The sequence below is a fragment of the Ciconia boyciana genome, chromosome 5 (assembly GCF_034638445.1).
Source record: "Ciconia boyciana chromosome 5, ASM3463844v1, whole genome shotgun sequence".
NCBI lineage: Eukaryota > Metazoa > Chordata > Aves > Ciconiiformes > Ciconiidae > Ciconia > Ciconia boyciana.
Genome location: NC_132938.1, coordinates 29,437,822 through 29,451,186, shown reverse-complemented (window position 1 = coordinate 29,451,186; position 13,365 = coordinate 29,437,822). Strand labels below are relative to the sequence as shown.

Here is a 13,365-nt window from a genome sequence, read left to right as displayed (position 1 = left end):
ATAATTGAGTGAAAAAAGTACTTTTCTAAACAAAATTAATTTCAAATAAAAATACCAACTATTTTGACTTTTGAAAATGAAATATTGACTCTTTTTAGAAAATATGTTTTACAATGCACATGTATTGTGCCGGTATTACACTTTTTCTGCATGCATATTTTGCCACAATAGTTACACATTACTGAATCGATATACTTCACTGGGGAAAAAGCCTTGCCTGAAAAATACGATGTTGTTCTTTATGACATTGTTACAAGACCATGAAAGAAAATGCAGATTTGACTGTTGTTTTAAAACTTTGTCACTGATCTGCTTTACTTCTGTAACCATAGGTAAATACTAATTCTGTACTGCCAAGAAATAGGAGCAAGAAAGTCCTACAAAGGACCAAAACTTAGAGAAAAATACATTCAGATCTGTACTTGGTAATAGATTTATAGCTGTAACAGGAAAAAAAAAGGAGCTTCAGACTGAATTCTGCTCTTGATTCTATAGAAATGACTCCCATTGCTTACACAGCTGGGATGGCATTGGCTTCTCCTGAGAAAATTTCCCTCTGCTAAGGCACTGAGATAAGCCAGCATCATTTTAACACCATGACACTGCAGTTCACAGCTGGGCTAAGCAGTGCAAGCTACCAGCATTTTTTGGGCTGCTTGTGTTGCTGAGACTAAATTTGTGCTAGCAATGATAAGGAACAAAATAGCAAAACTACAGTAGAAAATACCAAAATTCTGTTACTACTAAGAAAATATCCACCACTTTTCATCCATAGGCTTTAATACTATACAAAATCAATCCATCTCCATTCTGTAGGGAGACCTGAAGTGCATAAAGGGGAAGTATAGAAGGAATATAGCATACTTTACCAACATGTTGTGTTATTAATTTCACCCTGGCAAATCAATGATAAGCCAAAGACAGGGGTATGTAGAGAAATGTTAGGCCTTACTAGTCTGGTATGACTGTACAGCCTGGGCTGAAAATCAGAATTAGCAAGTTGCATGTTCCCTTGGGCAATGAACAGGCTGGGTTCAGGAGTACAGTCCTGCACCGAGGAGATGAATGGCTTCTTGGACACCAAGCTGTCCGTGATACTGCTATGGTTGCCATTTTTCCTTAAGCACTAAAGAATGAATAGGGGATTTCTGTGGCTAAAAGCATAGGCTAAAGTCAAGGAACAGGGTTTTTAGGTGGTTGATGTACAAAGTCTGCTTAGTATCTGCAGTTTTCTGTGGAGGCAGACATGTGGCACGCACTCATTAGTGGACTAATACGAGGTGTTAATGGAGGGGCAGGCACTCCATAGAGAGAGAAGGTCCAAGGTCTTACAATCAAAGGATGCTGAATAATTTTCTGTGCGCCTTATCTTGTTGATACAAATTCTTGCCCACAGTAAGTGTGTGAAATATTTGAATTATGGGTTCTGTTGCTTTGACCCTAAACGTGAATTCAAATAAGGCAGTCATGCTCTGTGTGGTTTGGATTAGAAATGGTAATATGTTAAATAACCGTGTGTTTTCTCAGGAAGAAGTCTTTGTAGGTAATTTAGTGTTCATAGGCACTTACAGAATATAAATGAATGAGAATGGAGATACATTGTTGAGGAGATTAGCCATATATTCTGAGTTAAAAGTAACTCATTGAGGGTATTAGCCAAAATTGCACCTCACCAGCAGGAACAGATATACTGGATAGCAATCTACCAACCTTTAGGTGCTGCTTCATTAGCTCAGATCTGTACTTAGAGTTACTACACAGCATTTCCATTTTCCCTGGCCATCAGCACTATGGCTACGCAGCCCTGATCCTGGTGTCCAGTGTCTCGTGTGAAATGAATCGTTGTCTAATTTGGTTTCTATCTACATGCTGATGGACAATTGTCCCTTGTACAAACCAGGCTTGCACTCCAGGTATTTGGTAACAGGTATTTGAAAGACCGAGGGAGGCAAACGTGCACCTCTCTGCACAGATGGTTCCTGCATGGCCAGGGAGATCTGGGTTGGCAGTCTGGGAAACTTGGTGCTGCTATTTTGATGGAAGCCCGATTAATTGAGGGCTGCCAATCAGCGCAAAAGATAAATTCAGTGAAAAATCATATCAGTATCAATGAACTCTTCAAACACAACTGAAATGCTCAATGTTTTCTTCTTGAAGTTTCCCACACGCTGTGGTTTACTCATAACGACTGATGTTTCTTTGTACAGTCTGCTCTTGCACTTAATGTTTGTTGCTTTAAGTTTATGAGGAAGATGAATAAATAAATAAAGCTGTTAGAAGTGGTAGCAGAAAGCTACTGGAGGAAGCATTAAGAATTTTATCTGAAGGATTCAATTCTGTTCTCAGTTCTGCAAAGTAGATTCCTGAGGGCTGGAGGACTCGTGTGTGAGTATGCTGCCCAATTAATAAAACTACTTCATGTTAATGCTGTCCCAGGTCAGGTAAGCAGTCTTTCCACATTGAGCCTTGAGGCATTGTGTTTTGTTTATTTGTATTATTGCAGTGTCAAGGAGCCATAGGTATAGATCAAGACACAGAGTAGATAGGCCCTGAACAGAGAATTTCTCAAAATTTATGACATCTGTAAACCCAGATGCATTTGGGGCAAGGCTTCATTCTCATAAATTGAAGCGAATCTATGAGTACCAGAATCTTCCAATTTGTTCTGGGTTTTGTTTGTTTTATATGGCAATTCACACCTTGGCAGAAGACAAGTAAATACATAAACTGTACTTATGGCTGTAACATCTCAGGACAACTGCATTATCTCAAAGCACAATATGCCTGCTCTTCCAAAAATGTGATATGACCAGGTGTAGAGATTATTTTTCCTGCTGCTCTGACTGCAGAATTACAGACTCCTTTAAGAGCACAGCTGTTTCCAGAGAAATCAGCCCCTCCTCTAAATGAACTCTTACTTTTGAAAAGCAAGCCCAGCTTTTCCTTTTGCTGTTCCCCTGGCCTGGGGGCTGCCAGAGGCTGAAGACGGGGACCTGGTGAGGCTGCGCTGGGAAGTGACGTGGCCCCAGCTTTCCTGTCCCCTGCGGTCACCAGGGGACAGCCTGGGCCCTGTATCGGTACCTCTGATGCTACTGAGATGCCACTAAAATGAGAAGACCAGTCGTGAGAATAACTCTGCATTCCTCTGTGTGCAACAGAAGAGTGCTTAAGATATACCAGATAGGTGACGTGGCTAATTTCATGTGCTCATGCACTGAAATTGTTGAGTGTCAAGTATTTGCTATTAAAATCTATGCATCCATATCCACAGAGACAAGTTATCCATCTTCTTGAAAATAAAAAGGGAAAGTCATATAGACTATACTATCAGCATCTGAGTAACTTCTAAATTTGTGTGCAGTGTAAAAATATGTTGTGAAAGTAAAATAACTGGCTTATACTCCTCTGGGGAAAGAATTCTTTCCAAAGTGTGGAAACAGAGCAGTCATTGTGGCTTAACACTAGTGTACTGTGAAGAATGAATTATTTTAGCTTAGTGACTGACTTAAAAGATGAGCAGTAAGGAATGACTTAAACTGAGCCAAAAATACATTTTAAATTTTGATGTGAAAAAACCGAAACATCCTATTTGGCTGATTTCTCAGTTTCAATATCAACAAGCTATTTGTGAATCTGCCTCTCAGAGTGTCTGAAAAACAATTTGCTCAGCTCTACAGCTCTGTGCTAGTCTTTCTGTCCCCGTGATGTTTAAATCTGCTGCTGTGGATGCTCATGCTGTAACTTTAAAACCACTCCTGTTTTGCTGCCAGCATGTTCTCTGCAGCTCAGAAGGATGGCATTTCAGCTATGTCAGAAGTTAATGGGGATCTACAGATTGCTGTGTGCGTGCGGAGTCTCCATGGGTGATCCTTCTGAGAGTGAATTTGCAGTGATGTGTATTTTGCATAGGGTATGCGGAGTGCCCTAGGGTGTATTATCTGAATGTCTTTAGAAATGATTAAAGGGTGTTTCAAATTGCAAAATGTGTTGCCCAGAGAGTAGCCACTTTGCTGTCCCAATGAGCAGTATATGGGATGACACCAGCAACATGTGTGCTGATCTCCATGCCTGCTCTTTCTGGGATGTTTCCTAAAGTACTGTCTTGCTTGTTTTATGAGTGTGCTGTGATAAAGTGTGCTTTTCCATTTTTCTGGTGTTAACTATTCTTTTGCTAGGGTTTGTGGGAGCTAGTTGCTTGAATATGGCATTTGATCCATTGCAAAGCCCTTGTGAAATAAGGCATTTTGTGCATGTCATAGAGCAGGCAGCAATGGGCGTACAGAAGAAGGCATGGATGGAGACCCGCCTGCACACTGGTGAATTGTGAATGCTGTGAACTGGATGAAATGCTAAGAACCTCATATCACTTCTAGCTGGCAGATTAAGTCAAGATGGGCAGGCAGGAACTCTTCTGCCTTTTGCATTCAGATAGTTAATCTCAGAAAGATCCCACTGTTTGAGTGATCTGAGTTTTGGAACAGATACCTCTCTCTCTCACCGAGTTTGAAAGAAATAAATTTAGGGCTGAGTATGTATTTTAGAGCAGTTAAAGGAATTGGCCAGAAGCAGAAGAGAACTCTTATTCCCACCGCTACACTGTAATAACCAGAGACAAGTCAAAGTGGAGAAAATGAGTTCCCCCCCGCTAGGTTTTGCAGGGCCTGTGGGAAGCGACAGATGCTGGGACACGGGTTTATGGCTGCACGTCTCATGGGGCAGCGGGGGGAGTCTGACAGGCAGTGAGTGAGAGAAGCTCTTCATTTACAGATGTGGCAGAACCTAAGCAACTGTGAGGGGTGCAAGCCGCCCTCATTAGAAACATCAGAAAGATGGAATCTTAAAAGAGGCATAGAGTTGAGCGCCCTTCTGGCCTTTTTTTTTAACTGGGAAGGGGCCTTGCAACTGGTTTTTAGAATACTCTGAGCAACGAGCTCCTTTGGGAGGGGAGAAACTATGCCTTCTGTAGAAGCAATTTGATATGCTTGGTGAGAAGAAGCAGGATGAGACCAGATGCCCTTTTAGTGGCTTTGGATACTTTAGGGAAAAGACATGAGTGGATCCAGCTCAAAGCTCTTGCTGCCTCACGCACCAGCACAGTCATATTCATTAGTGAATTTTTATTGCCAGGCATGAATAAATTACTAGATATCTGGTGCCTGCAGACAGGCAAAGGAAAAGCTGTCTGGGAAAGCTTGGATTTAAGACAGGTTTTTCATCTCTAATAAAAATAGCCCTTTTTGTTTGAGGTGTAGGTTCTTACATCCTTGGTAGTTCAAATGCAATCATACCCTGGATCAATGCAGTCTTGTCTCAGGCAGGGAGCTGTAATAAATCCGTTCAAATCTCATTCTGTCAGACCACTCTGCCAATAGAGGCAATAATGAATGTTTAGGTATGAACACAGTTGTTGTTTTTTCTGGCAACAAACTATGTAGAGGTTCAAGTGGGGTATTTTATTGATTCACTGCAATATCACTTCAAGTTGGTTGCGCTTTCATCAAAGCATTACATATATTTAGTGCTAGGCCTATTTCTACATGAAGCAGGGACAGCGATAAAAACAATGGAGTCAAGAGAGAATTGCCATTTTCTATACCGTAGCTGACTAAACAAATCTTCCTCTTTTCCCCAACTCACTCTGTTCAGGTTTCTATGGCTTGTTCAGTTCACTCACACAAGTGAAGTGGTTTCTGAAAGTGCTGCTGACAAAGCTAACACATGGTTCAGTGTTGCAGTGTCGATCCCTGAATCATGCTGCAGCATTACATAGTTGTCATAGAGACACAGATTTTTGAGACCAAAGGGACAGTTCTGATAATCTGCTCAGACCTGTTGTAAAACACATAGTAGCTTGCCAATAAGTAAATAACTTTGCCAAATTGGAGCACAGCCTGGCCCTTCCTCTCCTGTGACAGTGAAACAGATTTCACTTAAGTTTGGGGGATGCTGGAAGAGAAACTGCAAATGGGGATTTAATTTATTGTCAGAGTGGTGTTGTTGGCCCATTATTTTCTTCTGCTGAGAGAAAGCCAGGAGCAAGCTTAGTCCACAAGGTCACGCCGTGATTGTGATCCTGGCGACTTCAAAGCGACAAAGAGTATTAGAGTAATGACAGTATCCTGTCTTATCTTCTAGGTGGTGCGGTGAGGTCAGCACATGTATTTATAATGAAGGATGCTAGAGTGGGGCAGCTGTGTGCAGTCAGAAGTCTCTGTCAGACAAGCGCTGGGTGATTTAGCTGAAGCAGTTTGATGCTACTGTCCCTGGTTGTTTGCCTCCTCCTTCTGTCTGCTCCTTTATCAGCTGAGATATGTGTCTGCATCTCATCCATGCTGGTCCAGAGCCTGCCGCAGCTGCTGCCAGGGACAGTGGGCTTGTGCCAAGGCACTGGGTTGTGAACTGCTATAGCAGTTGTAGCCCTTGCCAGAGGCTACTTGGTACAGCAGAACTAACAGCTGGGGAATTTAACATCTTAAATTGCCAAGCTGACATCCATCAGAGCTCACGTCAGAGTGCCAAGCAGTCTGGGTAACCTCCAGCCAAGTATTAAGTCTTCTCTGTCCCAGGATATGCTAATCTGTGAGAAATGGATTGTTACAGATCCCAGCTCTGCTGATGAAGCAGTTCCAGTTATAAAATCCCTTGATTTTATACACAGAAGTTTCCAATGGCCATCACGGTATTAGACACTGAAACAGGTGTAAAGCCTCTGATATGGTCTCCCCATCTGCTGCTGCAGAATTTGGAACAAGGTGAACTGCTTGAGCAAAGCCGTGAAAATCTGTGTGAAGGAATATGTGCAGCCAAAATGCTCTCCTCCTCCTAAATGTATACATTTATCTGGTTGTCAGCTGTGCATACATAGCTTCTGCTGTCCTGTAAGATAGCTTCGGGAAAGCTGGAAATGTAATTTTTAAATGAAAATAATCTGCTAGCTCAATATAAGCATGTATTATCCCTGCGTTGGCTGCTCTGCTGGAGAGGTTTGATAATAGGGCAGTGTTTGATTCTTTGTGCTCTTTTCCATGCCTGTGTAGCACAGTTGTTTTGCTGCTATTTGCAGTGCCTTAAATTACTCCCTGGTAAGTATTATTAAGGAACAATTCTTAGCACTGTAGATTTTCAAGGATTGTCTTTGGCTGATTTCCACAACATCCCTGTGAGGTGTAATGACGCACTGCCTTTCTGTTCACAAATACTGCTATGTTCATCTATTCTTTGAGTAGCTTAAGACCAATTCATCTGTGGGACTGCCTGGTTCCTCTGGTGCATGCTCCGTCTGCAGTAGGGGTAAGTGTCCCTTAAAAACACAGGGGAACTCAAGAGAGGGACAGGTTGTATGTGCTACAGTATTGCTGTGCTCTGGCACCGCTACAGAGCTGCGCAGCTGTTGTGGATGCACTAGGGAGCACTGAGCTTTTGGAGGGCCAAACGTGTATCCAGCTTCCTCGGTTTAGAGGTGGGGAAGCACCCTGGGACAGGGAGAGGACTCGCACAGATGCCACCTTCCTGCCAGCCTTTAGGGACGAAGGAGATCCTGGAGCTCTCATGTGGAGGGGGAGCTGGGGAGGGAGAGGGGGCAGTTTGCAGCAGCTTTCTGACCTCACATCCATGCACGGTCCAGTCACAGTCTGGGCCTGGGTAAATAAGCGAGACTGAATTGAGGAAGCAGACAGGACTTCAAGCACAGGGGGACAGCATGGTGCAGAGTGTAATGCTTGTGAATCTGAGTGTAAAATCTGTTAACTGACATGGTTTCCAAGGGATGCTGTTCAGGGAACCACTTGGCAGCCCTAGTGTCCTTGTACACAGGATTAGAAGAACATAAAGCTCATAAAATTCAGGGTTTTTTTAGGGGACTTTAACAATGATGTGAAGAACACATTATCCATCTTGACCATGGTCTAGTGCCTCAGCATTGGTTTAACTGTTAGGCTTTTCTTGCTGTTTCTATTGCACAGTCCATACTGCTTGTGATTGCCCCTGCAGGTATGCACCTCCATGCGAGCCATGCATTTACATCTGCAGGAGAGTGGAGATCAGTTTAATAACTGCTCCTGTTTAAATGCAGGCTAGATATTTTACATGCCCATACAGACCTTTGATTTGGTTTATTATTCAGCCTTTGTCTTTTTGCTTAAATTCCAAATTGTCATGCATATTTTCTACAGGCACTGAACTCTCCTCATAAACATTTATCTTCATTTCTGAGTTAATTTACAGAGTTTCTGCTGATCAGATCTAATTTAAAGGGTGGGGCTGAGGAAAGGGTCCTCCACTTGGAACAAATGTTTGAAACAGCTAATAAAAAAGCAGACAGGGAGGTTTCTCAGTGAGTGCGAGTTGCGGTGGTTTAATCAACAAAAATGGAGCCATGCCAGTTTTCACCAGCTGAAGATCAGACATGTTACTTCTATGTCAGATTACATGCTGCTGAGAGCTACTAGATTTAGGACTATTAGTATTGCATAGATTTACACATCCATACAGGTCTTTTTGCTGTCTATGTGTTTAGTTTCATTTATTGTTTTCTTTCTGCATGCATCAAGCTTGCATGATTACTGGCAGCACCAAGGATAAAAATGCTGTTAAGAAACAAAGGATTAAAAGAAGGTCAATGTTACTGTTATTACATTCCTGCTGAAGCCAAGAAGACTGTAGGTAGCAGAAGAAGAAAGTCAGTGGCAATGGCAACTTAGAGTACATCTCCTCAAAGTAGCAATTATTATTCAGTGATGGTTTCCACGAACTGTACTGCTCTGGAAGCTGGTGCCACGTGGGTTAAACCATATAACTGTACACAGTATAAGACTGAACAAAACCACTTTCCAGTGCTTTGAAAATGGTCTGACAGTGCATGTAGTGCACAGTATCTGTCTAGCGGTGAGAGATGCTACGTGCTGTTACACAGGCAGTTCCAGGATTGCTTAGTGATTATAGCACCACCTTCCCCGGCCCTTTTATTTAAGGAACAGTTCTGCCCTGGGGTTTATTTAATTCCTGTCTCTCTCAAAATTGAGGTAGAAAGGGAAATATCCCTTTCTTTCAAAGGGATATTTTTTTAACCAAGAAAATGTTAACAATTTGATTTTCATTCTAGCTCTGTGAAGATTTGTATACTGGCACAACAGAAAGCTGAATAGCTGAAGTGCGATGCAGGAGCTGGAAGGAGAGGTTGAGGGTGGGAATCTCATAAACTGGTTCTGTCACGGAAGAAAATGTCACATGCCTAATGCATGTGGCACTAACAGAGAGGCAGCGGTCACAGTTATCACCTATTTATTCAGCCTCTCCACTTTGCCCCCCAGTAGCTTTCAAGGAGATTAATGGGTGCTACCAAGTGCTGAGTACTCAGGACAACTGGCTTACTTTTACTCAAATGCCTAAGAGAGAAGTAGGAAGCCTGGTCTTCAGAATCATATTCTCCTGCCATGTAGATGAACAATAACTTTCAAGAGTTTTAGACATGCAGAGGAGAAAAGCTGTTGTGCATTAGGAGGTGGATTTTAGGTGGACGATTGTCAAAGATGCCAGTGCTCCTGACACATCTACCATCTGTGGGCTTTCAGTAGCAAGTAAGCATGATTGTGCTTTTGGAAAATCACTCAGTTGTTAGGAGAACTGAGCTAAATATTAACGAGAAGTAATGCACTTTGCCAATTTTGACCTGTTGGCAAATTGTGAGTGAAGATTTTGTTGATTTCTTTGGATTGGCTCAAGAAGTATTAACATATAAACATATATATCTTTGGAGACATGAATTATTTATATTAAGTGTTCAAAAGGTCTGAAAAGCAATTTTCTTTTGGGGATGTGTGACTGGCCACATGGGTGACATGGTATTCTCTCATCCCTGATTGTGTTAGCATTTTAATTGCTTATTCCATCTGATGTTAATTTTGATTCTTGATGAGGTCTCAGTGGTAGTATCTAAGTCCATTTTCACTGAGCATTCATCCCTACAAAGCTTCATTTATGTGAAAGCTTGTGAATAAAGAGGTATGAGCCAGCCAAGTGTCAGTCTGGTTTTGTTATTTGGGCTGCTAGCTGATAAATGCTCATGTACTTCGATCAGCTTTAGTCATGATTGGGCTGGAGACTTCAAATCAACAATCTCCCAGCAAATAAATTCAGGTATGAATCCAAGATGAAGGCAATTTCAGTATGAAGTCGCCCATTTTGATTGCTATGGTACCGTATGTATATTAATTTCCTCTGCTGATCAGGTAGGAAAGTTACTGAAGAGATGTGTTATGCACTTTATTTTGAAAATCAAGAAATGACTCATTCTCCAAATGCATCCATCGCATGCCCTGTTAAGTTTAAGCCAGAAGATGAGCCAAGCAGCAGCAAGCAACACCAAGAAAACTGTTTTGTGCCAAAAAAGGCAGGGAATGGAAAAGCCCAAGGATGAGTATGACAACCATGCAGCTTAATGAGTGGCTCTGTAGGTCCTGTAAGGTGGTGGATTATGAGACTTGGACAGAGTTTTGCACTAGCAGAAAGTACCTGGGAAGATCAGTAGGGAGATGGGCAGCACTGGAAAGGGAAGCTAAAATTGCCTACTGCCTCTGCTTCTTGGGAATGAGAAGAAAATGGCTGTATATGTGTTTGTACGCAGGGGTGTGGGTTTGTGGTGCTTCAGTCAACTCAGAGCATTGTAGATACGGACAGGCTAACTGAAAGCAGGTGTACAGGGAAGGTTGAGGCATGTTGGTCTAACACAAGTATTCATTACATGCACATTGGCTTGGCCCAGCTTGCCACGCTACTGCATCTGTTGGAGGGGCTTACTATGGTGCATAACCAGTATGTCCTTCCAGAGACTTCCCTGTATGTGTTGAATGGTGAACAGAGAATAAGCTGTTGCGGTGACTCGGGACTGCAGTTATTGAGGTGCTTCACAGGGAACCTTGACAACACTGTCAGCACCATCTCCCTGCTTCTCTTTCCGAGATGGCTGCCTGCAGTGCCAAAACACTAAGATCTTAAAAAAAACCCCCACCTTTTTCTGAATCTCTAAAGAAATAAATGAGCAGGTTCTGTTCAGACAATGCACTCTAGTAAAAATAATTTTCATTAAGCCTACTGTGAATGTTTCCTTGATTGAAATCTTTTCCTGGTGGAATAAAAGGTTCGTTGTTCTCAAGCTGGCAGAGAATTTCTAAAATCACTGTAAAATGACATTCCAGGAAAAGGAGCAAAAACGAATAATTCTTGGGGAAACATTTCAAGTTGCTTACCAAACAATTTAAAATCTAAATGAAAAGCTGCACCTCCACTGATTTATATTAAGGCTGATATTGATTATGTACTTACAAAACCCAAAATACTTCATTATGGAGAGTAATTTTGAAGGTATGTGCCCATTTCAATGCTTTAAATAAGGCATATTTCTGGTGCCATCAAGTAGAAATTATAAACAAGTATAAACATTGGGCTGAGAGCCCATGCTGTCTCTCATTCGTGCTCTAGAATGACTGTAGTCTTTTCTCAGTGCCTGACAATCTCCATCTCACAGATCTGTTGAGATATATTACATTTACATATACTCAACTGATGAAAACCTCTGCAGTTCAGAATAAACTGAAATCTTTCCCAGCAACATTTTCTAAGCCTCAAAGTGATTTTGTCTTCTTTGGTTTAGACTTATTTATTTTATATTTGTGTTACCACACTATTAAACTTTTTATATGTAAATATTCCATTGTTTTGGCACTGTGAAATTGTTTTTATTTGTCAAATCTAAACAAATGAAGACTAATAGAATCCTTTTGAAAATTGATGCAGTGAGGTTTTTAGGAATTTAACCCCTTTTCAGTCCAGAGAAAAATCTAATATCACGAGTTTCTGCAGAATGAAAACTACTTACTGGACTTCTGATAACTTCTAGTTGCTTGAATGGGAGGTGCTACAAACAATGAAAACATTGCTTTTGTGGATGACATAAGTATTAGGAAATTATTTTGGTAGATAAGGAAAACCCCTTAGTCCTGGATCAGCTTGTTTCTCTGTTTATTTAATACTTCAAACTATCCATCAGAATGGAAGTTCAAATGCTAAAACTGTTCTTTCTCTTCAGTGAGCTGAACCAAAATACTGGATTTGGGGAAATCTGTCAATCCTTTCTAGAACTTGATACTTTAGAGAGAAGTATTATTATAATAAAAAAATAATTTAAGTCTAACAGTGCAACAGTTGTAATGTGACAAGTGGAAGTTCTTAGAAAACTGCTGCATTATTTTGCCTTGCCCTCTATGTAGTCTTAACTAGTTTGTTTAGACAGATTGCTCTATGGTCAGTGGCAGCAGCTGGTTTGACCAACGACAGAATAGAATTTATTTTCAAAAGCTTGATAGGCATTTCTTCAAAGGCTAGCATCATAAAAGGTATAAAAGCTATGTTCATGACAAAAATTTGCAACAGCACGCCTTGATCCTATGCTCATGGAAGACAATGGCAAAGCTCTCATTAACCTTGGTGCTGAAGGATCAAGTTGTTTCCTTTTATAACCTCCAAGTGTTTTGGTAAGAGTAATTGATCAATCCTCCCACCACCACATGAGGCAGATGTTAATCTCGATGTTAGAGATGAATGCACTGAGGTGAGGTAATTCATTCAGGTCCTGTGGTGATCAGGCACTGAAGATGGACAGTGCTCGGTTGCTGTCCTCTGATCTAGTCATCAAGAAATACTCTTCTCCCTTCCTTGACAAGAGATTTTGAAAGACATCTTACAAGCTTGGATCAACCAAATATTGTGAATTAAACATATTGAGGCTTATGTATTATAGAAATATATTGTGGCTTATATATTATAGAAATATACTGGGTATGTTCAGTGTGCAAGCTCACTGGACACACAGTATTGGAACAACTTGCTCCTGTTTTACCTAACCCGTGAATGTCTTTCAATCCACAGCTGTCATTTGTCCAACCCTCTCCCTCCAGTAACTCACAGCTTTCAATTTCTAGTGTGCAATTTTGTTCATCCAGAGGATATCTGCGTAGATCCATCATGCAAGCAGCTGTTGTTGTGATCCTGTAAGAAGAGGGTGAAAAAAATAATGAGATTTGGAACCACATTTTACTTGTTTGAGAAGGCAAGATTTTCTATAGTGGCTTTTCTGCTTGTTTAAATACAGAATGGTTATGCACACAGATTCCTGGCATACAGGCTTTACATAGCTTGTAAAGCATGACTGAATAATTTATACAGCACAATATACTGGTTACAGTATAAAGCATCAGAGCATATGCTGAATATTATAGAGCAGGATTTTGACTGAAAACATTAGGTGCAAAAGTGTACAGTGTTTTGAAGAACATTTAATGAGATTTCTACTTGGTCATCTTATTTTCAGTG

General features: G+C 41.1%; 1 protein-coding gene across 2 annotated transcripts in view; it reads right to left on the bottom strand.

The window, feature by feature from the left end:
• The window catches only part of GABRB1 (gamma-aminobutyric acid type A receptor subunit beta1), a 130,984-nt gene that overhangs the window by 18,591 nt on the left and 99,028 nt on the right, over positions 1 to 13,365 (bottom strand). For both annotated transcript variants that reach the window (XM_072861821.1, XM_072861823.1), the window contains exon 5: positions 12,959 to 13,041. In XM_072861821.1, the coding sequence (XP_072717922.1) occupies positions 12,959 to 13,041 (83 nt within the window). The remainder of the gene's footprint in view (positions 1 to 12,958; positions 13,042 to 13,365) is intronic.